Source organism: Tyto alba, unplaced genomic scaffold (assembly GCF_018691265.1).
Source record: "Tyto alba isolate M040663 unplaced genomic scaffold, T.alba_DEE_v4.0 Super-Scaffold_27, whole genome shotgun sequence".
In the NCBI taxonomy this organism is placed as follows: domain Eukaryota; kingdom Metazoa; phylum Chordata; class Aves; order Strigiformes; family Tytonidae; genus Tyto; species Tyto alba.
In genome coordinates this window covers 15742510-15769704 of record NW_024881301.1, presented here as the reverse complement: position 1 = coordinate 15769704, position 27195 = coordinate 15742510, and the positions used below count along the sequence as shown (strand labels likewise).

The 27195-nt window shown below is 32.7% G+C and overlaps 1 protein-coding gene across 1 annotated transcript in view; it reads right to left on the bottom strand.

Moving 5' to 3' along the window:
* Nucleotides 1-16889: 16889 nt before the first annotated feature.
* The window catches only part of LOC104366730 (cadherin-7), a 92264-nt gene continuing 81958 nt past the window's right edge, over nt 16890-27195 (bottom strand). Inside the window, exon 12 of the mRNA XM_033010692.2 lies at nt 16890-22592. Within this exon, the coding sequence (XP_032866583.1) occupies nt 22099-22592 (494 nt within the window). The 3' untranslated portion in view covers nt 16890-22098. The remainder of the gene's footprint in view (nt 22593-27195) is intronic.

Here is a 27195-nt window from a genome sequence, read left to right as displayed (position 1 = left end):
CAGGCACTATACAAAAACAGCCTCTGGAACCATTTGGACTAATAAAAAGAAAGAGTTTTGTCTGTCATAAAAAAGGGGTTGGTTGTTTTTCTTCTCTTCAGCTGCTGCTGCTGTTGTTAAAATAGAACAAACATTTTAAGGTAAATCATATTAGACAAGACGGAAGAAGACCAGCAGCCAGAACTGAAGATAAAAGGCATGTGGAGTTTAAGATACCATAATCCATTTATAGGTATAGTCATTTTCAGATGAATTTTCCTTAAGAAGCCACTTGCAAACATTTGCAAAACCCCCTGCAGTTGTCAGCTAGATTGGTCCCACGTACTCTCCTACTCTTCACTGCATAAATGCTGACACACTGCTTTTTTCTTAAAGTCACAAGCCATTAATTACTGACAACTTGACTTCTGCCTCTGAGGTACCTTGGTGACTATAAGATCTATTCCAAGTTTAAAGTTAACCATCTTATGTTATGACAGGGTTTTGCTGCTGCCGATTGTTTGCAGATAAATAATTGAAATGTTCCACCTATCTCATCTGAATCAATGTCTCTGTTTTATTCTACCCGTACAGCTCCACACTGCTGACAGATTTCTTGGTGCCAGTGTTTCCAGCATTATAGCTAGCATAGTAATTGACTACGCACATTAACCATCATGATCAAAAGCTTTCTTAATCTGCTTGTTTCCTGTAAATATATCCCTCATGGTCAAAAATTGCCAAATGATTGGTGGTGGTTTCACTGAAAATGGCAAGGAATCATACATATTTTCCTGAAAGTCGGTGTTTTTCTGTATTAAAAATAATTAAATAAATAAAGTACCAACATTACTATAACTTAATCCTGCATTGTAATGGTTACAAAATGCTTCTACCAAATATCCATGTTTATAGAAAACGGTCACATATTGTATTTAGAAAAAAATGCAGTTGGATATTTATGAGGCACCAGTTTTCTATAAATATAGGAATTCAGTAATTATCACTGTTGTGCAGTAGTAATAAGCACAGCTGGGGAATGCTGCTGCTGTTGTTTCATTGGCTACGAAGCTAAATTTCAGACTTGCAGGTCCTCTCTTGTTGTCATCTGCTTTTTCATTCTACATGGGAAAAAAAGAACTCCAGGACATCAGAGTTAAATCTCTGCCTGATCCACACATCTGGTTGTCAATGGCATGTTCCAGGGCAAGTGGAGTCAGCATGACTGCTTCTGTGCCTTTGGATCAAGCCACAGACATTATTCAGAACTGAATCACTGAAATGTCAAAGCAAAAAGCTGAAATTGAAAACAATAGTGCTCCCCCCACCCCATATGTAGTCTCCTAGCTGTTACAATAAAAATCTGGAATTACCTCATAGCTCTTAAGTCTTGTCTGCTTTTTACCTGTTTGTCTCCTTCATTCTTTCCTTCTCCCCTCTTTTTTACTAAGCAATCAAATACCAGTGGTCTTGAAACTAATGGGCAGTATAGTATGAAGAACACTAACTATACAGCGATAAACAGCTAATCTGAACCACTATTCAGGAGACCCTAATTACTTTGAAATTATCAGGACACATAGTCAGCTGGTGGCTAACATTCCAAATTGTCAGGTACTAATTAAATGTGAGACATTCATGTACAGACTTCATTTATATCTTATAGAGCTCGGAACTACCTGACATGATAGAAATTACAGTATAGTTAAAAAAAAAAAAAAAAAAAAAAAAAAGCATTTAATTGAGGTAATTTTATTTCCTCTCACTTCAGACTTCCAGAACTAACACAGGGCTGGTGTCTTTTATCTATTCCCTCCAGTGTGCTGTGACACTTAAGAGGGTCAGATAGCCATTTTTTGGAGCATATTCTTCATGATCTGATACAATTACCATTAATATCAGAATTTAATTTATCTATGTACTCCCCTTTAGAAATAAGATGTCTCAAAATCTGAATGGAAGAATGGCCTTTGTTGTCCCTTTGAACTGGCCTTCCAAGTTGACTGGCTGTGCAGAGGACAGCTGCACTTCACACTGTAAAAGCCATTGTAGATGTATTCCATTTCACTTCTTTTTCCACTTTTATAACCAAGGACTACATTTTTCCCTTTGACTATGTGCCTTTGACATGTTTTTAGTTTTCTGCAAACTATCTAGATGGAGAAGTCACGTAACCACTAAGTCAAACCAACCACTGAACCTCTACTGGATTTCACACAATGATTTTCAAAAAAGTCCTACAAGATCTGTGAAGTTCCAAAAGCCAAACTGAATTGCATCCTCTTGGTAGAAGGCTTCTTTTAATGTCTGTTAAGGGAGACATTTTTGCAACTTGTTCACAGTCCAGCTGTACTTCAGTTTTCATCATTCTTTCTTCTAAATCTCTACGGTTGGGAAATGCTATCTGCGAAACAAATGTTTAAGGACCAGATCTTGATTGGTTATTTGGGGCATTTGATGATTTTTGTTTGATGATTTTTGTTTGATTTGTGCTTTGCAGAAGGAGGATATACTATAAAATAGAAAATAAGAAGAACAAAAAAGAAATAGAGAAGGTAGGAAGTAATGCTATAACAGTAGCCAAAATATAACAGAACTTAGTGTAGGCCTTCTAGGAGGGAAAGGTGATTTTATAAAAAACCAAACCAACCAACCAACCAAAAAAAAACCAAACCCACTAGTTTAACTTGTTAACACTCACACTCATACTCACATACTCACAGGTACCAAGATCTTTGTGCCTTAGTAGCCTAGCCAGCCTGAAGTCACCAAGGTGCTTCTACAATAACAGTTGGTCCCAGGATGATATAGATTCCAAGGAACACCAGCCACTCATCAACTCCTCAGTTTTTCTTAGGTTGGTGACTATGTGTTAGTTTTGCATCTATCTGTTGGACTCTTCAGAGCTTCATCTCTCCATCCTGTCCAACCTCTATGAGTCTTCAGAATTTACTGTTATTTCTCTATTGATATGGAAGCTTTGAGAATCAACATGTAGGTGTGTGTGGGTCTTGATAACCCTGATAATCTACATGTTATCATCACATACTATTCTTATAGACCTCCTTTTCTTTTGCTTCTTTTTCTATTGTTTCTATAGCTGAAAAATCCCATTCATTCTCCATTCACACCAACCTTAATGATTTTACTGCAGCTCCCTACAAATGAAAGTTGCAGGACCAGTTTCCTTTTCTTTCTCTTTGTTTCTCTTGTGTCAATTAATAGATTAAAGACATTTTCAAAATACAATAGTATGGGTTTTATGGAGTTTGTAAGTAAACCATGAAAATCAGTAAGCTTTACTGTCTGGTCAGATGTGACAGCTGAGGAATATGAGTGAACTTGTAATAGTCCATGGTTCTCTGACTAATAAACTGATCATTACCAAAGAATATGAAGTCTCTGAAATGCAGTGCATTTATACAATGATGGACAGATTGTTCTGAGGAAAAATAAGTCTGACTGGGATAAAAGGCAAGACGAAAATATCTGCCTAGAGATGTGAAAGTACTTTCCATTCCCAACTTTCATCTGGGCAGTACAGACAAGGACATATCAGCTGCCTTGAATCCTGGAACTTCAATTCTCATCTCAAGGCTAGAAAGTTTTTTGAGAACATTTCAACACATCCACTCCTTGCTAGAATTATCCTATATTAATTTTTCACTTCTGATTACAAGGCCTTTAATCACATGGATATTTTATATTCTCTACAGTTTCATCTAGACTACATTTATTGTCACGTAAGAATAAGAGTGTGTTAGAGGGGAGGAGAACATAAATGATGGATGATTACTCTCCATTATAGTGCTGAAAGGCAGCTAGTCACATCTCCATTATCTGTAGCCCTTTACTTTCAGTCTGTGAATGAAAAATATAAGTATGACTGAGAAGCAAATAGTTAATCACAACTTGTAAAAGCTTTTGCAGGACCTCATGCAATAACAAGCCCACAAAAAATGTTAAAATTGCAAATCTGTAGTCCTTCACTGTAAACCACCCCTAAAGTATGTGACAAACCAACTAAAGTGCAGCAAGATATACTCAGAGACTATAAAAGATTAACAAATAGATTTTCCATATTCATTCCATTCATTGTTAGGTACTTTAGTCCACTAGCAATCTGAGCAAAATACTAATAGGTACATTATAGCACCCAAAGGTAATACAACAGGAAACTAGTTTTCTTAATCTGTGCATAGGTTTTAAACAGATCTTCTGAAGAGATTATTAAGTAACTGTTCTTGAAGGTATGTTACAAAAATGTAAGTTTACGAGGGTTTGAATGCATTGGTAATCCACTGGAAAATTTTATACAGTTTGAATATTTTAACACCTGCCTGAATTCATAATTAAAAATTAATTACTACTACTGCAAACACTGGAATAAAAAGGTGAAAGCTCATGAAAATGCATGTGTTTGTTATTACTCTGTATTTTCTCACTTAGATATTGATCATAAGGAGATTCCTATTCTCTGTCTTTCTTAGTCTGATTATACACTGCCTTAGGTAACCACTATATTGTGTGTAAAAAGTGAGAGCATGATCAGAATAGTAGTATTTTACATGCACTCTGAAAAGTTGTAAGAAATTACACAGGCTTCAGGCAGTCAAGAATTGGATTCCCTGCCTATGGAGCATTTCACACTACTGGCTAGTGCTCAGTTTTGCAAAGGTAAAAGATGCACAAAAGAAATATAGACAGCTTTTCTGTCAAGCAGTGAAACCTTAATCAAATGCTCCTTCTTGCTCCACCTGACTTTGTTATCAACTTATTTTTGTTCTTGTTTTTACCAACATAGAGAAGCACAGATCACTCTACAGGAAGCAGAGATAGAGATTACCAGAAAAGTGCACTTATTTTCCTGGCAAACTTTTGCAAGTGATTATATAAAAGCCTGTGACAAGGAAAAAATCACCTAAAATAACTAACTGCTGGTGTTAGAAATGTTATGAGTCTGAATGTCTTTCTGCACTGACTCATCCCTTGAAAGTTACACCTGCTTTTGGGAATTACTGTTCAGAAAGGCACATTGTGTTACCTCGGAAACAGCTGTGACTGCATGTGTATATTTAGATAGAAGGTATTTAATTTCCTTCACATTTCTGTCTGATATGCCATTTACTTTTTATTTAAGCTGTTAATGCAGTCAGTCCTTTGCTATCACATCTGCTCTCTTTTACTCTTAATTCTACCCAGCTGCAAAAGATGGTGCTGTAAGGATACATCTCTGATGACACTGCCACATTTCTATTATATCCAAAATTTCTACATCATATTATTAACATATTTATGACCAAAAATATAAATTCTATGTACCATATTTAGAAGATTAAATATTTCATCAAGACAGGTCAGCTAACAAAATCACACACACAAGGTGACTTAATTTCCTTTCATTTCGCTTCACCATTGAGAACAAGGCTATTTGTCTATAAGACAGGTGCTCGGCAGGAATGAGGTCTAGCTAGGAAAAAGGAGACTTAAATTATAGAATCTTATTTTTGTTACTGTAACTGAATTGTTGGTCTCGTGTAAGTCACTTAAACTGTCTGTGCCCTGATTCTTAGCTGCTTCTGTGTAAACAGACCTCTAATACTTGGCTAAGCATTATTAAACTTGAAAACCACATTGAATTCTTCACACACAATGCATAATAGAAATCTAAAGTTTTTTCACTATGACTATCATTCTCGTTCTACACTGACCTTTCCCAAATTAGGGGAAACAAATATATTTCTGATTTAAAGGTAGCATTATTCAGCTGTCAGTGAATCTAATTTTATAAGGCATTCTGCTTTCTCTAGATGAATGATATTTATTTCAAAAATATGTACTTTGTAAAGCTATTATGTTTAAATTACTGAACACTGCTTTAAAAAACACAATAAAAGAATTGGGAAAATATAACCTACAATTTTCTGCTACTTTCTTGTCATGATAGAGCAGGGAAAGCAGTAGAGCAGACAAAGACTAAGAAACAAAAAAATGTTCTCATACAAGCTTGTTTCCATACTGGCCTATGTTTATTCATTTTTGCATATAAAAATAGGAAAACTGATTATTAAAATGATGACGATCTTATGCTTCCTCCTCAGTATTAAAAATATTAATTTCCCTTTGATTAATCTCAATTTATCATTTCTTTTTTTCTCTCTAACAGAACCTTTTTACTTTTTCCCCCCATTTATTTTCTGGAGCACTGTACAGAAAGATACTGGAGATTCCTTCTGTAGTTTTTTCTCTTTTCTATACATTGATGTGTAGAGCAGCTTCAGTCATGATAACTGAGTGATAAAGATTCCTGTGAAGAAATATCATGAGGGTAGAGACTGCCAGGATGAGCTGTCTTCCCAATGAACTACTGGGAAAGATGTCTTGAGTGACATACAGTAGGGGAATAATAAGAAGTAGTTTCAGATATTCAGCCAGAAATTAGGAAAGGTGAGTTAAATATTGATAAATGGAAAAAAATAAATCAAAGTTGCTTAACTAAAACCAGTGATTTTGTAGGTATATAGATAAGCAGTGTTTTAAGAAATTCTAGTAGGTAGATTTTTGTTCTTTACAATATCAATCCTAAATCTTAAAATACTACATGAATTTCATGTAATCCCAAATCAGATTTATACCCATTCAGTAACATGGACCCAAAACGTTGTTTTAAGGCTCCACAGAACAAGAATTACACAGAATGTGGTATTGCTCCTGTTATCAGGTTAGGAAAACAGTCAATAATACATCTTAAACTCATAAATAAATAAAAATAATTAAGGAAATAGAGCTTGGGTGGGGGGTTATGGAAAGTGCTATAGCAATAAAGCCCAGTGTTCACCAGTTATAGATTAAAGAACGTGTATTTGGATAGGCACCAAAAAACCTTAGCTGAATGTCTCACAAGTCACAACACTATGTTCTTTCAACAAACCAAAGACTTCAGTTTTCAACATCTGATCAAAAGCTACAAAAATGTATGGAAATATAAGAACATCAAGGGCATTGATATTCTCCAAAATTCCTGGAAAAATGTGAGCATTTGTTAGATGAAACCATCTAGATAAGGACACTGCATAGCAAAATAAAACAACTTTACAATGTTTTCTGCCAGACAGTCTGGGATGACTTTCTGGCTACTAATTTAATGATATGTGATGATCACTTGAGTATCTAAGCAAGAAATGTTATGCAAGCACTTGAAAAATTTTCAGTATTGATAAAGCCACTTGTGAACCTGTGCCTGTGATCAGTATCCAAGTGCTTTTTCATTTGGAGAGTAAGAAACAGAACACGAAAAAAGATTCAATTTATTCATCTAGAAGGTAATCTCAGTTACATGTAACTTCTGTGTAGTATCAAATACAGAGAGTCCATATATTTGATCAATGAAATATTTAAGTTTATTTCAAGAGCCTTTGAAAATTTAAATGAGTTCAATACACATGGCCTTTCATCGTGAGAATTAGGATTTATGTATTTTTGACTTATGTGATGTCTTCTTCTATAATCTTTTTAACTTTTGTGTTAAAGCCAAAAACATCCAAAAGCTATCCCAGGACATTACTTCAAAACATCTCTGTCATTGTGATGACAATTATTCATGACCATTTTATATCCATATGGTCATGCATAACATTGTCTTCTAAAGCAGATCATTCTTGTCCTTATATTTGCATACTTCCAAAGAAAGCAATTTTATCTAAACATTTGTTTTACTATCTCTTCTCACTTGATTTCACAGGGATTTTTCCATTCTCATAGTCATTCTTATAGTCTTTTTCTGCACCTAATTCAGGTTAAATTAATCATTATCAGATAAGTAATACTCTACAGAGTATTTTGAGTAAGATCCTGCCAATATTTTAGAAAATTATAGCAATGTTTTCCTATCTGTACTGAGAATACCTTGCTTGATACATCCCAGGATAACATTAACAATTTCACAGTCATGTCACACTGTTATCCTATTACTCACCAATGTATTTAGATTTTTCCTTTCCTTTGTCACATATAATTGATGTAGTTTACTTTATAGGCTCAAAATTCACATTAATCCTGAAGTATATATCTTTGTACTTTCTATTATTAAATTTAATTTAATTTCCATTGTTTTAGTGCACGAGTTGTTCTGATTCTTCCACTTATTGATCTGGTCTTCCAGAGTATGGATAATACTTTCCACTTTGTATCACCTGCACATCTCAAGACACTTATTTATTTCCCTCATTAAGGTCTCTAATTAATATATTTAACAAATCTACTCCAAGTAGAATGACTGAGGAAAATCACTGTCCAATCTCTTTCCAGTCTGGTCTGTTTAATATAACTTGTGTCACTTTCCTGTTACCTAGATACTCATAATTTCTAATGAATATAAGTCCATTTGAAATAACACTTTCTATAGGGAATAGATGATGTTCTTTTGTAAGTCTAGATAGATTGGACTGACTTGACTATGATGATCTCATATATTAGCTGTCAGAAAATCTGCATATACGTGTACTTGCAAACATACACATATAGAGTAAATCTATGTGTTTTCTCTTTAATACAGATTTCTAATTTACTTAAGGGTCTGTGGAGTTCCACAGATTTGGTAATTTTTTCTCTAAAATATATTCTAAGTTGTTATGCAGCACTGAGGCCTATTATGCACATGCATCTGATGTACATAGAGCGCTATATTTCCTGCTCTCCATTCAGAGAACATTGCTGTCATTCATTCATAGTACCTGACTTTCAATTTCAAATGATTCTTTTAAGGAATAGATTCTTCAGTGATAGAGACTCATAGACTATCCTGACTTTGTTAGAATACACTGTCTAGGCTTTGTTTCCATTTCAGATATCCTTATTTCTGTTACATACTTCTTTTTTATTTTATTATTATTTATTTTTAAATATAGGTTATCCTTATTTTTTTCTGTATAGCAGTCACATTTAAAGAAAATAAAAAGTCTGAGGCAAAAATATTCCTTTGAGAACTGGAGTAGATTAAACTTGATCCTTACTTCTTTCTGACCATGTATTAGTATCAGTTTTCTTCTGTTTCCTTTCCCTGCTGACCTTTTTCTATCTTCATCTTTGTCACTGACAGTAGTAATTTTCTTTTAAAAGTTCAATTTAACTATATTTTGACTATTTTCACTTTGTTTTAGTACTTCTTTGCAATAGTGTCATAAACATTGTTCTTGCTAATTCTTTTTCCATACTTTGTGTTTGTCTTCTTAATGTTGTTTTGGACATTTTTTAGGTTACTTTGTTTTTATTTTTCTTAATTCAGTAAGTCCTGTACTTTTTCCATATAATTTTTTTGCCTTCCTGTTTTGAATAAAAGATCCTGTTAAAATTGCCCTTTTTACAGAAAATAATCCTTGTCTATTCCACATTCAAAACCTTGAGTTCCTCATTCAAGCTAATCAACATCACCAATTAGAAGTAGCAAACTAAGAAGTCAGGAGTTTATTTTTGTCTTGCATTTCAACACATCAGTCACAGGTGACTTTCTGTGGCTAATTCTGTTAAAAACACACTTTATGATCTAAAAGAATTTATTTCATTGTTTAATTTCAGTACTTGCTAGAGATATCTGCCAGCTCTATGTACAAGAATATCTTGTTCCTACAGTTATTATGATATCTATTTCACAATACATGTCTAGAAAATTGTAGTGTTTCATAACTATGTTACTTGTTACTTCCAGAATTTTACTGAAATTATTACATACTGAACATCTGAAATTTCACACTGGTTAAAGGAAAAAAAGATGTGAGGAAAAAGGAAGACATTAGAACTTTGTCAAAAATTGAATTTATACTCTATCTAAATACATACCTTTTTCAATGATTACTTTTGACCTGATTTGAATATAACTGTTAAAAGTTTTGAAAGTTGAAGATAGCAGCTGATTAAGTATCAGAAAGGTTTTATGACTGACCTTAGCTTGAATTATCTTTGCTTAGTCAACTATTTTATTTTGTTTCTAATGTTATTATAAAAATGCTGAATTAACAGTCCATTAACATCTGAAGTTTTTTGATCTTGCTCTGCGATGGTTAATGCAGGTTTTCTTCACCAGCATGACTAAAAAAAAATGACCCGAAGGGAACATTCTGAAATCATATAGAAAGAGAGAGGGTATTTTACTGCGTGTGTTAATTCAGTACTTTTTGTTTTACCTCAGACTGCTGACAAAACTGTTAAATTAATGGTCAGCAGTTATGCAAAGACTTATTCTCTACCACCTAGTTTTAAAATACAATTCATTTGACATAGCTCTCCCTGACATCCAGCTGAGATTAATATAATATCTTTCAAATATTATTGATTAGCATCTCCTTCCCACTCACAACTCAGTTTACATAGGTAGGTGGTCTTCCTAATTCATTATTAACTTCTTGAGACATGAAGTCCCTTTTCTTCTTACTCTGTCTTTTCATCTAGATGTACCACAGTTTCTTGAAAAGTTTTTTGTTTAGAATTCATAGAATACACAGATAGAAGGAAAAGAAATCAAACAGTGTATTGGTTTTATGTCTTTTCTCTGTCTTTTATAAGAAACAGGCAAAGTCCTGACCACATGTAAACACTGGTAGAGAATTTTGTTCTAGGTGGATCTAGAAGGCAGCACTACCAGAAGCACTGATTATGAAACCCATCGCTGCAATTTAATTTTGAAACCCAAATAATGAGAGTACCTGGTACATCTTAACTTTTTAGAGATTGAGAGATTTTATAATAAAATAGATTTATTAAAGGAGGAAAGAAGAGTAAAGAAGAGAGGAAAAATAACAGAGAAAGGTGAAGGAGTATGGGTATAACAGAAGTCTATAAAATCATGTGACTGATCATTTATTTCCCAAGCTGCCAACATGGCTAACCTACATAATACTGATGGACTACCAGTACTAACTGATCTTTAAAATATATGCTAATATTATATTTATTTATATTTCACAGCTAAGAGAAGATTAAATTTATTTGCTTGCAGACTATAATTTACATTTAGTCTCCTGTGTTCAATTACATTTTCTGAAGTGTACTAACTTTAATAATTCATATTTAACAACTCTCTGATGAGTACACTCCATTGTAAACAAGATGTCCTGTTTCTAATCTGGTTAAAGTTGCATCCTTTTAGTCTAACATCATGTCATCTTGCACATACTCACTCTTCTGCCTGCTAGCTGTACATAACTCGTGTCTCTAGATTCTTGGACTATATATATAAAACCCATTAAATTTACTCTCCACCTTGCAAAGTAAAGTTCAGTAGGATCTTATTTATAGAAAAATCATAAAAAATAAAAAGAGTAAGATGTTTCAGGAGCTATTACAGTTTTGTCCCAAGCCCAGCTAGCTTGCTATTCTTCTGAACAAAAGATATTCCAATTTTACACTTCAGCTCACATTGAGGGTCAAAAGATTAGATTCTATTAAAAAAAAAGAAGACAAATAGTGAAAAGAGAAGCTTTATTATTGACCTGCTGTACAGTTCTTCTTGCAGCAGGTGGAGAAAGATGGCATAACAACTGAAAAATAACTAGAAATTATAGAAGACCTCATTGTGAACTAACAAAGATTCCCAAGAAAAATCAAGGAGTCTTTCTAAAGAATACGCTTATGTCATTTTATTGGGAATTGTGCAGATAAAGTTTCATGCAATGCTTTGGTTATTTGTAGATAGAAGACTGGTATGATCTCTTTCACTATAATAAAAAAATTAAAAAAAGGGTGAAAGTTATATATGACCTTTTTTCTCTTACAATTAGTTGTCCTAAGATAAAAAGTCTTGTTGCATTTCACAGTCTAAAGAGTGTTGTGGTCAGATGTCTAGTCACCAGGGAATTTTGAAGATGAGGGAACAGTTCTGATCCTGGCCCTTAAAAGTGTTTAGCTGCCACACTGTCATTGATCATCTGTTTAAATACCTTTGAAGATCTGAATTTGGCCTCATTCACTGAAATGTTATATTGTTTTCTGGGTCAATTCACTGCTGCCCTAGTACAAAATTATTGTCACTATATTACACAAATTCTGAGCTACTAGATGACAAATAAAACAGCTTCTGTAGTTACAAAAAGTCTTCTTTCAGCTCTATGAACTCATATGTCTTCTGTCTCCCTGACTTTTTATCACTTAACCATGTTGAAAACAAACAGTGGAACATGTGTTCTGTGAGATCTCATTTACTTTAGAAAATAATTTTGGTTTCAGAGTATTAGTATCCTTTTTAATTCACTCAGCAAAAATTTGAGCAGTCCAGGTGTATTTGACTGAATGTTGTTAAATTATTTCACACAGAATGTTTTTGAAGAGTACGATCACCTTTAAAATGAATAATGTATCATTTTTTTTTCTGTATTAATCATTTATATCATTTCCATCCACCATTATAGAGAGAAAGTGAAAGAACAAAACCTGTTTTGTTACTGAAGATGTTGATCGCTTACCTGAGCTGCCTCCATTTTGAGTTTCTAACAGAGCAGTGATTCTTGATGCACATGGCAGATAAATCTTAGAGATATTATTCGATGAGGTAGTCTGTTCAAGACCATTAACTTTTCCCATACGTTGCTTTACCTGTATAACTTGCTATTGAGTGAGCCTTTAATTTCTCATTTCTAAAGGGAGAACAGATTTTACATTTACAAAACCACTGGGGTTTTTTATGATTGAATGGAAAGAAGGATGAATTAATTTTACCTCCTCAGATAGAGCTTCTATGTCAATAAAGTTTATATTTATTAATCCCAGTTTAGTTGAACCATAAGGTTTACAAAGATACTTAACAACCTTCAGGTGTTGAAATGAATTAGCTGAGAGGAATATATATTCTCAAAATCTTTCCTAGTTACTTGTAAATATGGATTCTTCCATATAAAAACATTGATTAAGTATTTGTCTTTATCTACTTGTATACTCAACAGAAGGATAGGAAGCTTTCTTTTAGTTCAGAACAAAGTATACTAGGCCTCCAATATATTTATACATTACTGTTTCACTGTGGATTTGAGAGAACACTTCAAAGACAGAATGGATAAGCAAATTAATTCAATTTCTCCTTCTTTGTCTGAAACATTATGGATCACAAGATGTATGAAATGAAAGTATTAACAGCCTTTATTTGTGCTTTTTTCTACAATGTTCCATCCCACTGGTATGACTATCATACTTCATTCATATGCCTTCCAAATGACAAATAACTTCCAGGAATGCTCATCTCTTGATGCTCCCTTGCCATCCCATATACAACACTGAAATTATGTTGTTGCTGACGTTGGCTCAGGAATGGTTAACTCTAGACTTATGCCAGTACTGGATTATGTCCACAAGTATATTTCATATTTTCAATTTAAGAGAGAAAACAAACAAACATACAAAAATCACACATAAATGTTACCATACTATTTTCATTCTCCAAAATATTGTCAACATTCTGTTCCTCTTCAGGCCTTTCTATCAACAAATGACAGAGACAGATGAATCAACCAATGTCACAGAGCAGATCGATGACAAAGCTGGGCAGATAAATTGATATTCTGATTCCAATACCAACAATGTCTCTTTTCAACAGCATCATTATTATTGGCAGTAAGAGTAACTGTAGTATTGTGGTTCTGTTTAGAAGACCTAATCATTGTAACCAATTGTATGAAGAACCATACAGAGAGAATTCAAAAAGATAAAACTTTCCTCTAGGTAGATAACAACTAGAGAAAGAAATGATCAGTGGTTATATACAGGAAAGGATGAAGAATGAGACAGCAAGACATTGTCATTCAGCATGGTCGCCACATATCATCCATCTTAACTATATTGTAGGTGACAACAGCCTACCAGTCAGCCACATTTTTGGTACGTATTTGCCTGACCTCTTCATTAATGTAGATTAACCAGAAGACAACAGAAATATTTTCAGTTTCTGAAGTTCTTTTTTTCATAGTGCACAAAGGCCAAACTAAAGTAAGACAACTCTTTATAGATATGACAATAACTGGTTAAATGAGATTGATTCTAATGCATGCCATTGAAAGAATCCTCTGCTTCTGTCCTGCTTTCAGTTGTAGTCAATTGGATAGTATGTATTCACTACAGGTGTTAAATTCTAAAATCTTCTTTCTTTCTCCTCTGTATATATCTACCTGTTCCTAGAAGGACAAGAGATCTGTAGTGTTGGTTAACTTTGCTTATTTCCAAGGAACTGTGGCTTTTGAAGATTGAAACAACCCCATGTTTCACAGTAGTTATTTGAATTAAAAATCCTTCATGAAAATGTTCTGAGCATGAGCCAAGTCAGTCTACATTAATCTTTGAGTCCAAATAAAGCGTATTGACCTGTGCTATGCCGCAGTAAAAAAAAAAAAAATGTCATACATAATATATTAATCTATTTCTCTCATGATCAGCTCTTACTAAACATCAATTTTTCATATTATTTTGTTATCATATAAGAATTTATACTGAAAGATAAATCATAGCTCTACATCAAAGCTAATTTGTCAAGGTCATAAGAGAAGAGTAGGAAGTTATTAAATCTTTTTCCTAATTCCTAAGCTTTGACTTTGACACTGTCATGTTCTCCGTTCACCTTCTACATGTGACTACTACAAAAAAAATAATGAATGTGTACCCAAAGCAGCAGAATGATATATTATCAAAAGCTTTAGTGTCATATATTATCTTTGAGGGGACAGGATGGAAAGAGAGAGAAGAGGAGAAAGGGGGAGAATAAATGTTTACACTAATCTGTTTTAAAGAAATTATTTTTTACACTGCTTGAATCTTCACGTCCTTGGAGGTAAATATACTGCACTTTTTCATCACTCTAAGTCTTCTCTATATGTCGCAACCAAACTCTACTAGAAACTGAAGGACAACAAAATATGAAGAAAAATCCATCCAGAAATAATAACCGCATCAACAGGTTGTATGTCCTATGAGAGCTCCATTGATGTGTTCACCACACATAAACTAGGTAAACTTAATGTTTTGAGGAATAGCAAATTTATTATTAAGCTTATCACTTAGATACTTAGTCTCTCTCCTTAATAGTTCTTTCTTTATATTTTAATAAGAAAATGAGACCAGGCCAAGTATTGTAGAGTGTTGTAAGATATTATTCCACAGGATGGAAACATTATTAGCTCAGAGGAAATTGTATTCCAGTAGCATCTAGTAAAATGTTATTTTTCACATCTTTAGGTCATGTATGAAGCAATAAAAACACCAGGAAAATCTTGTCTCTGTCATTTTGTTGCTCTAGTCCCTTTCTATGTTAATAAAATCTCAAGCAACAGTGAGAGAACATATTTCAAAACTGGAAGGTTGTGATTCATTTGGATTTTATCTACAGTCATAGAAGTCAATAAAGCTACAGGTTGTCACACATTCTGAGGAAAGGTATAATAATTTGATTTTCATAGCTTGGAAATTCTATATGTTCTTAATTTTAGGGAGAAGAACTTTTGTTTTTTTTTCTCCAGTCAGCACCTCACCATTGGCACTTTGTCAAGTGTAAACAAACCTTTTGTAACACTCACTGTGTTTATCATGTGCACAGAAATGATCTTTATGAGCAAGGGTACTGTTTCTTACAGCAAGGCTATGTGTATTATGCTCATAGTAAGTAAATAGTTTATGCCATTAAAAACATCTTATTAAGTTATTTGCATTACCATTAAAAGATGCAGACTGTGGCTTCTAGAAAGGAAAGGTCAGTAGAAGAGATTGTGTAACTAGAAAGGGTATCCAGCTCAAAGCAACAATCTCTTGTCTTGATGCTGTATGTGGTCATTTATCGGTTTCCCTATGTCTAAATCTTGACACATCCTGAAAGCCGTAGAGAGATCTGCCAAGTACTTCAACATGATCAGGATTTCACCAATAATTTTTTAAGTGAATCAATAAACACTTCTTTCTCCATATAATTTCAACAGTGTATTAATAATAAAGGAAGTTTTGATCATTAAGAATATATAAGGACATTAAAATTCAGACTGACCATTCCTGTCAGACTCAAGTGGTCTAATGTGGCTTAAATATCTGACTGGATGTCACACTTATTCTAATTAATGAGTAGCTAGTCTCCATGAGAGGAAAAGCTACCAATGTATTTAGGAGTACTAAGGCAGAGCAATCTTTAAAACACTGCATTAAAAATCAGTACACATAGGGGTATTTTGTACTTGTTCTGTTTTACTTTTGTAACTTTTCCCTCTTTTTCTGTGTCTCAAGACCATGATATAAATAATAATGATGAAATTGAGCTACAAGTAACAAACCTTAACAATTCTAAAATTTGATTTTGCTAAATGTGTAAAAATTGCTGAGAGTAGTGCCAGAAAATGACAGTATATTTTAAAGTTGTAATATTAGATCCAAGTCATGATTTGAATGGTGTTAACAGCAGCTTAACTATAGTGTTTGTGAGCTACTGTTTAAAGAAAGTGACAGATTAGTTTCACTACAGTCAGTTGATGCTATGTTTAGCTTTTTCTCCATAGCCTTTTGACATCAAGGAGAATGAACATCTCAGGACTTTCTATTGTGCTACTAACAGAAGACAAAAGGGTAGGTTTGAAGTCAAAACTGAAGTCAGGATATACCTGATTGATATGTTTTATACCAAAGAAAAAAAAGAACAAAAAATCCAACAAAAAAAAAGGTCAACTCATCCAAGTGTAAGCTTTTCACCAAGAATACCAGTTTTAAAAACAAAACAAAACAAAACAAAACAAAACAAAACAAAACAAAACAAAACAAAACAAAACAAAACAAAACAAAACCAAAACCAAAAGCAAGAACAAACAAACAAACAAACAACCCCCCCAAAAAAATACAACTTCACAGGTCTCTCATACCATGGACTAGGAGTCACAACATTATCAGACAGGAATAATTTAATAGAATGACCTAGGAAATAGTCTTTTATTTCTTGTGAGGAGGAGACCAAGATCTATTTCCCTACTGTGTCTAAATTAGATTCAATGTGATTATTGTTTTGATGCACAAGGAAAAAAAAATATGACTTTGACAGAGGTGGTGGGGAGTAGAAGAAGAAAATAAAATCCTTAACATTTTTCTAGTCCTGGTTCAGCATTCACATTGATGCTATGATGCACAGTAGGTTTATGACCTTAGTTAATCAATTAAATATTAAACTCCATTAAACTTTACATCATTTTTAGGAATAGGAATTTCAATCTGATACAATTTTATTATAAAATAGCCTATTGCTTTAAATCATCATGGAAATAGTAGCCCTTGCAACACTTCTAACAACTTCTAAATTATTTGAAGTCAAAATATGAAAACAATTTCCTTTTCTTGTGGAGGCAATCTTAAAAGTTTTGCCTGAGTCTAAACTTTATTTCTCTACATCAGACATTAATGGGAACAGACAGTCTTTGAGAGTAAGATTAATTTTTTTAATACTCTCTGGTCAAATAAAGTATTTTAAAATAAATGGGTTGTGGGTGGAATGCTTAAATATGCATATAATTTTAGGAAATACACGCTCACATATGAAATAAAAGAAGAAGCATGTATATGATACACCATTGTGGCTTCAAATCTAATTTGATTTCTAAGAAATTCCTGTGCTGTTTTCTGCTTTCATTGTGTTTGATTAGATACATAAAGATTCCGTTACAATGTCATGTCATAGAATGATTAGGTAAAAGTTTTTTCACCACTATATTTCTGTTTGCAATTGTGTGGTCTAAGGTTTCACAGATTTTATGTAACACATTGAAAGATTCTTTTTTCTCTTTTGTGAGAAGTGCTACAATATAATCACAAAGCAAAATATAACATTTATATGTGGATATTTTTTTCATTCCTTTCATCTAAGAAATAGATTATTCCTGTTGTGTGCTGTGATTCTCTTAGTTCAAAGAACAAAACCGCAGGTAGATATCCATAATAAACATTCCAGTAAAAAATACAATACATTTTTAACTGCACTGATACTAAGCAGAGAAAGAATTCTTTGTGTGGCAGAAATCGTGCTCGGGTGAAAATATATCTTAGGATATATCTGGGAAAATTAGTGATGTCATAGTTAAGACTGCAACTTATACACTTTCCTGTTTCTGTCAAATAAATATAATGTCACTTTATCTTTTACAATTTGCTTTTAAAGTCACAGACCAATAAAAATATATTTGACCCTATCTAAGTAACATTAATGAGGTGAATACAATGTTGTCTCAAACCAGGATCACTCTACATAGATTCTAAAGTAGTGAAAAATTCTACATATAGAAAAATAAAATCAGTCATGTGACAGGCTGCAACCAAGAATTTAATACTAGATTTGATATAGGTAATTGTGTTTTTCTTTCAATTTTGTAACGATCTTAAAAGTCAATGTAATTGTAAGCTTTATAGCATATTTATTTCTTTTTCATAATGACAAACTACTACTTTTCTTTATGTCATACAAGAGTACTTGTCCATAAAAATAAGATGCTGCCATTTTGTAGTTCATAACATGCTTTCATCCAAAATCTCTAAAAAGATAAAAGGACAGGAAATATTTTGGTTTTAATGAGTGCCAGCCCCTGAGGGCAAATAGATAAAATAAATGAGAAAATACTTTAACTTTAAATGGAAATTCCTATGAATCCCTGCCCCCCCCCCCCTTCAAAACAACAAAGAAAACAAGTGACAGTTAAGTAATTATTTTTTTTCCCTTAATTCTTAGGAGAAGTTTTGATTGATATAATCAAATTTCATGAGTCTTACAGTGATTGTATTGACCCACCCATCAGAATTAGTAGGGTTAGGAAGTCCTGTGCTATGTCTTTGTGTGAATAGAACTTATTAGAGTAAGTACACTAAATTTATCCTTTTGAATAAAAAATGTAAGTCAGAATGCCCCCTGTTTAACTCTGTTAAATTCGGTAGGTTTTACTCTGGTCAAAACAGAATAAGGAGTCTTGCCTTAAATCTTCTTCGAACAAGTTAACTTTACGTGGAATGTTTTAGTACCACTCTTAAAATCATATGCTTTTCAAGGCTCTTGGAAATCTCAATTTAAAATAAGCCTATTCAATTTTTATATGGAGAAGGAAAGAGGTGCTGGCATTTTGCTGTAAGATGGGAGTGACTCTAATATTTGACATACTTTTTAAAGAGGACTTCTGGCCTCTAGTTAGATAATGGAGCTCTTAAAAAAAAAAAAAAAAAAAAAAAAAAAGGAAGTCTTTTTAAAAAGGCCTAATTAATTTGCTCAAATAATTTCATAACCTTTCCAGGACAGAGAAAATGTTTCTTATACTTTACACTATTTAGTCAACAGAATATATTTTATGGCATCAGGCTATGAAATTTAAATAACACTCAAAGAAGGAATTTGAATCAGATTATAAACTGTGAAAACATATAGTCATGGTAACTTATGGAGAGCATTATATAATATGTGTATTATGCATACTATATGTATATAATATAGTAATATCGGTCGTCAAATATAAGGGATTTCCACCTTTCTTTCTTTCTTTCTTACTGCAATAATATAATCAGTAGGTAAGCATATATAATGTAACAACAAATTTGCTCAATTACTTTAGAACTGCAAAAGAAAATATATATATGCAAGAGATTTTATGCCATTAAAACATATTTCTTTCCATAGAAAACACACACACACACAAACCTTAACATAGTTTCATAACAGAGGAGCTTTTTGGGATTTTACAGATATAGAGGTGGAAAAAAAAGGGAATTGTGTTGTTTACTCTAAACGACATTTAAATCTCCTTTGAGCGTTATATGCTAAAATCAGCATTTTTAAACATCTTAATCCAGATGCATGAATTATCTTTCCATGAACAACAAGGAGATTAACTGTTCTCTCAGCACCTTGCTGATTTAATACTTGCTTAACTTCTGCAGCATATCTCACTCTCATTAAACTTCATACAAATGGTTCATTTTCTGTTTTTTTTTTTTTTTTTTTTTTTTTTTTTAAACTTTTTATTGAAAATCTTACATGTATAACTAAAAGTCATGGACGATATCTTTCAGTTCCATTACAAAATCTGTCATATGTATATATATATATATATACACACCTATATATATATATTTAATACAACTAGAAGCAAATCTACTGAATTATGAAACAATGATTGTCTACCAAAATGTAACTCAAATTAAATATGTTGCAGATGATTAAAATTATTCTGTTTTCTCTGATGGAGCTGAAGGCCACTTTCACATAGTTAATTGATAATGCTGGGCTGCAAAAATTGCAAAGCCTTAATGATAATTTTCCATCTCCCAGCCTGGTGTCACCCATACATTAGGATTTTAGTACAAGGATCCTTCTTTCAGAAATAAGTACTTTTAGAGTGAGCATCATCCTCTATGGAGTACCTTCTATTCACAAAGTCCTGCAAACAGTTCTGTATGTCTCTCAGTAATTGCAGGAAAGTCAAGTCATTTCAAGTTAGGTACAAGGAAAAAGTTTGCAGGAGCAGAGATTAATTTAGGAACCTATCGACAGATTATCTAAAACAAAACAATCTGAAATAATACTTAAACCCACTATTTTACTTGAATATATGTTTTGTTATCTAGTAATAAATCATGAAAGATGAAGTATAAATATTGTCAGAATCATAAAAAGTTCTCTTATTCTAAGAAATCCTACTTCAAAATCATACAGTATTTTAACCAACAGCAGTTGTCCTTCTGTTTTGGCACTCCTGAACCAGTGTAGAAATTATGTATAGTGAGTTAACATTTTTGGGGAAAAATACTTATGTGTAGCAGGATCTAAAGATGATTTCTGGAGTTAATAGCATTACATTGCTTAACATAAGGAAGAAACTGAAAAGAGTCTTTTACTGTGATTCATCAGCAGCAAAAGAGAATGGGAAGGAGAAAAGCAAGGTGTTTACAGTCTTTGAAGCATATAGCATGTTTTTTTTGAAAATTAAATCTTACATTAAAGACACTCCCAGCTACCTCTGTAGTCTTCTTTCCAAAAATCCAATGTACAAATATTTTATTTAAATATCTCAGACTTTGTAATGTCTCAGAAGAACAACTGCATGTCCTTGTAGCTGCTTTCCTTTCTTAGAGATGAATGGTGGGCAAGATTGCTTTACTGTAATTTCTCCATTTCCATGCTTCATTTCCTACATTTATCTGAGACTGGAGAAAAATCAGCATGTTATGTCAAGTCTAAACCATGAGGCAGTAAAATAGACCTGAATTTAGTGGAGATTGGAGCTCCAAATTAAATATAACACTTTATGTCAAATAATAATAAAAAAGGATAAATTCTCCTGTACAAATCAGAAGAGATAATAAAAAATAGCAAATAGATAGCAACATCTTTTCTATACCTACATGGGTATCACAAAACTTTTCAACCATAAGAATATCCCTCCATATTTCTCATTTTATGTGGTTTGTAAACTACTTCAGTAAGTTGATGATGAACATTGTTGAGTTTCTTATTACAAACAGTAATTTTTCATAAAACTACCTAGAAAATTACAGAGATTTCTTATTAAGTAGCTCTGAGAACATAGAGAGAGAAACAAACAAACAAAAGATCTGCTGGGCTTTTGTTTCTTTTCATGTCTATCCTGCCTTTCACCTAGGAAGCTGCATGCAACACTGTAACGAAAATTTGTTAAAAAAACCTTGTATTGGTAAATATTATATATTGTAGAGTTGTATTGAATGATATATTATATTTTTAAATTTCTTTATTCTTACACTTATCTCATGCCAGAGACTCTGTGCTCTGGATATAGCAACAGTGTGAAATCCATCTACAAAGTATCATTGGCTCATTGAGGTCACAGTGCATGACATACTCTTGAAAGTGAGTTGCCTCTGCAGGTATCTGAGGGTTGCTATCTATTTGAACGTGGCTGAGCATTTCATTTTATCAAAAATGCCACCAAATGCTCATATTCTGTGTGGTCAGTGCAGTCCCTAGGACAAGTCTAATGAAGATATGTTCCACTGAGGCAAACAAAAAAACCCCTAAAAGGTTAAAAATGGAGAAATATTTACAACTTCCTTCAGTCTGTAAGGTTGACTTTACTGTTCTAGTATTCTTCAGTGCATATTCAGGGGAAGGTTCCAAGGCTATGAGTATAAGCAGTCTGGTCCAGTCCCATACATATCCGCAAGCCTTTTAAAGCGAGGACCCCAGTCACTGAGGTAATCGTAGTTTTGGTCAGAGTTTGAGCTGACTGAATCTAAAGAACTGAGTGACTCTGCCACCGAGCCATTCCCCTCAAATGCATATGTCTGCAGGGAATCGTAGGGTGGAGCGCAGGGGTCCACGTCAGCTTCTTTTAGTCTCTCCCAGATAAATTCCCTAAAAATGACATTATCTGGAATGCTTTTAAAAGTTGGTCTGCTCAAGAACTGAATCTCAGGTGTCACATCCCTTCTGGTCTTGGTGTCGCGGATGATGTTGAGATTTCTCAAGGCAGCCATGTCAAAAGCCTCGGTGTCTTCTTCTCCACCACCCTCATCATCATACCTGACAATGTTCTCTCTGATATCTCTCTCTTCATCAAAAATGAGTGGCTCTTTTTTCCGTCGCCTCATGGTGACAATCAGCAAGACAAGAACTGGAACACAGAAAGACTGGAGTTTTAGCAATGTTAAAGTTTCCTCATATTTTTCCTAGTGGTGGAAGTATTCATTAATTTATATGGCAAAGACCCAAGGAAATAACAGGCAATTTATGTAATTAGATTTGAAACCTAGCAGGTTCTGAAACAGCTTTTAAACCATAAGCTTTTTAGACATTACAGAATCTATTTCCAAAACTATTCTGGATTAATATCTTCATCTCTAATTCTATATCCTATGCTGTTCACTAAACATAAATTTTAGGATTAGTTGTTTGACTATTACAATCTCACAGCCATGAAATACAAAAAGACCTTTTCCTGAACTCTTACCTGCCCAAGTGATAAAAACACATTCATAAAGTCACTGAATAGAATTTAACAACCAGAGTTTAGGAAGTGACTGAATTAAGAGTATATGACCAAACTCTCCTGGAAAAAAAAAAAAACAAACAAAAAAACAAAAAACCAAACAAACAAACAAAAAAAACCAAACCAAAACAAACAAACAAACAAAACAAAAAAAAAAAAAAATCCAACCAACCAAACAGCAAAACTATAGATAGGAGAACACTGAATTGTTAAGCAAAGTGTAAAATAAGACTGTCTTAGTTCATGGATTAAAAGTAACTCTATATAGAATCTCACTTTCCTATAAAGTGCAAAGTACTGTATTTCAGGTTTATGAATTACATCTAATGAGAACTACTAGGGCTGAATTTTATTGGATTGGTCAGTGCTAGAAATAATATTGTTGTTTTTTTTTTTTTTTTAATTTTAATCCTTAAAATTTCTTTCAGATTTAAAGCTTATACTAAATAACAGTGACAGCCAAAAGAACTGGGAGAAATTAACTCAAGGCTCCTCTTGTGCAAATACAGTTTTGGTAGAAAAACATCATTGCTGACACACAATATATGGAACTAGTAATATGAATATTGCACCCATCTGTGGGACATGATGGAGTGTGAATCACCCTCCTAGAAAATGATTAATACTATATTGTAGCATCTGGATTACATTTGCTGAGTTAATGGTACTCCTAGAAAATAGCAGGCATTGCTATGACTGTAAAAATAAGAGTATGTTTAAAAGTAAGTGTCATTTCACATTCAATTAATCTCTTCTGATTTTATGTTTCTATTTAATTTTAAGAATATGTGATTATATGCATTCATATGTCTAAGGCTTACAATTTTTATCTACAGTACCTTGATATGCCAGCTAAATGCTGTAGAAACATCTGGAAAAGCAAAAGTTGATATAGATAAAATTAAGCTTGAGTTTCCCTGTGTAATCTCAAAAGTGGCCTCTATAAACTTTATGATGTAGGACTACCATTCTTGAAAGCCCTTCTTTTCATGGAGGAATTCTTAAAATCAACATCAATCTAGTCATCATGAGGCATGATTCAATATTGGGATCCCTTGGTTAGAATAAACCAGTCCTTCAGAGACAGTGCATACAGAAAACTGTATCATTTATCTACAGATGTTATAGTACTATTTGAAGCTGGGTAAAGAGTAAGATGACTTTAAAGGTGGAATTCCTGCAATTCTTTTTATTTTTATTTGGAGCCATGCATTTCTAAAAATAAAACGGGAGCAAGTTCAATCTTTTTTTCTGAAGTTTTTGAAAAATGTATTAAGCAATGTTTTTCCCCTTTTTTCACTAGCTACCAGGCACACATCTAATGATCCATCAACTAACAGATGCCTTGTGACTTTATATTACTGCAGCATCAGCATCACTCTTTCACTTTTTTGCCCCTGGCATCTTCCTGATTCATGCTTTATGTATAGAATTTAGAAGCCACTAGTTTGGGACATATTGCTTTGAACAACATATACATAAGCAGTTTGACAATATAAGATTTTGACCTCTAGAATGTCTTTTACGAGATTTCAAAACATTCTGATATTTGTATAATACAAACTGAGCTGTAAATTATACATCAGAGAACACAAAATTGTCATCATATAAACAACAATTACACTCCACTCAATATTTTTCCTTATTATAAAATATATTTCTAAAGTGAAAGACAAATTGTCTCATTGACAGTACAAATATACATTTAATCCAAGATGGCTATTGACATAACTTAAATATGTCAATATAAATAACTTAAATATTGACATAAGTTAAATATCTGTTAATAAGTGAAAAAATAGGAAATTTAATAGGCAAGTCCGCTTAAATGTACATTAAAAATCAAGATACAGAGAATGTTTTATATATTATTTCTTGTACATCTCACACTTGCTTGAAACCAAGAAAAATATAGTCTTTCTAAAGGTTAAATATTTTAGCATTTAGATGTCTTTATGAGATTATTAATTTCTAGCCTTTCCAACAGCTATGAAAAATAAAGTTTAACCTCTAAATGAACAAAGATTTAGCTGTGTTGCAGGTACTGCAGACATGACTACAAGCCCTGTGCAAATGGTTTAAAATTTTATCTATATCTTATTAAGTCATGGTGGGCTTTTTTTTCATACATTTATCACAAAAGCAGAGATTAAGTCAGTAATTAGTGTCTGGTTGAGTATCTAGAAAACCTAATTTTATGCTTTTTAGAGAATAAGAAATACAATGGAAAAGCTTTAGGGACATACACATTGCACATTGAGACCACTAGTTTGTCTCTATACTGGTACACCACACTCATGACAAAGAGATGAAATGGCAATACTGATTTCATATGTGATTTAACCAATAAATAAACCAATCAGTATTAGAATTAAGTAATTATAAAGACTAAATAACCAGAACTAATAAAGATAGAACTTCATTAACTTTTTTTGTTCTGATTTACCTGAATTGTTAGAAATGTTGATTTTATTTCACAGATACAATAGGCAAAATAAAATGTCATTTTTATTCCTTTTAGTTGTGGTAATATGTAGTTTTATCCTTTTGTCACTATAGATGTAATGATAATATCAGTAGTTTCTGTTTACTTAAATCAGTCTATAAACAAACACCTCTGAATACAAGGGTGGATTTTTGTTTTGCCATTTTTCTCTACGGAATTATTATGATATTTCCATTTTGGTATGATCTGGTAAAAAGTCAGATTTAGGTCACCTGATCATATTTCTCTATTTTATTATTAATCTTTGCCTTTGTACTCAAGGCAACTCCAACATAATTGTAAGGAAGCCATAAAAACCCTGAGGCAACCTGAGGGAAAAGACTCCATGCAGAGCTATGAAGTAAGGGACAGAGCTAAATCACAAGCATTATCATGCTGTGTATACACTATACCCTTAAACCTGGCATTTGCTATAGCAATAAACTGCATCAGCTGCGAGCAAATCTGCACATTGTTTTATGCCTTAGGTGTGTCATGACTCATAAAGCTGAAGACTGGAAATCCTCAGCCATCTAAGCATCACACTAATAATCTATTTAGATATACCATGCAGTTGCCAGTACCATCAGATGAGATTTGGGGATTACAGAGGCCGAGAATCAGGAAATCTGTATTTAATTCTCATTTAACAAGCTTCATATATAACTGTTGTTTAATCAGTTTGGATTGGTATTTGCAACTTGACTGTGACCTTTAAATGCCCATGCTGAGTGACCCTAATAAACTCTAAAACTTTCAGAAAACAGCTCATGCATTGCCTACTCAATTACCTTTTAAATGACTTAATTACATACCTTGAAATTAAAACAGTTAAAGATTCATCACTTTTAAAACTGTAAGACCAAAACCCACACAAACTACATAATCACATTCTGTACACATTTTACCTATTTAGACAATAAGATACTTATGATTAGGACTGGTTCTTCTTGTTTATGACTCATACTATTTGTGCTGATTTAATTGTGTTCTTGTAGGTATTGTGATAATAATAACAAATTCCATGTCTTTCAACTGACAAAATAAAAATTTAAACCTGTATTTTGAAGTTTAATCAGCATATTATTAACTTGTAAACTCTAGGATCAAACTAATAGGAGGCTTTCTTTAGTGTTTCTAAGAAAATAAGTGGTACTAATAGATTAAATTCAGAAGTACGGAAGATAAAAATAATGAAAAAACATTAAGTCAATCTAGCTTTCCATTGTTTCAATACAAAGAAAATCTCTAACCTCTCAACTATGATTGGGTTATCTACAGGTGAACATTTTTTTTGTGATTTTATGTACACATTTTATGCTAAACACTTGTTACAAAAGCAATTATTGTGGACTGAAAAACAAATTACCTTGAATTAAATTACCATATAATTTTCAGAGGAGTTAAAAAACTCCTACTTCTCTACAAATTATATACAATCTAAAATGAAAACAAACTAGATTTTCATATGCTTTTTGTAGAATAAATTACAAGTTTTGTTTGTTTTTTTTTTTTTTTTTTTTAATAATTCTTTAAATCATAGCCTTACTGCAGAGTGAATAATTATAAATCTGTTTTGAGTAATTAACAAAGCACTGGAACTTTCTTCTGGATTAAAATTTAGAATTTAATCTCTATCAGTTAATATGAGGAGAGAAAAAAGATTTTGGTAAAATATTTTTAACTTTTAAAACTATTTTAGTTTCAAAAAATGGTGTGCATTATATGAAATTATAATGTATT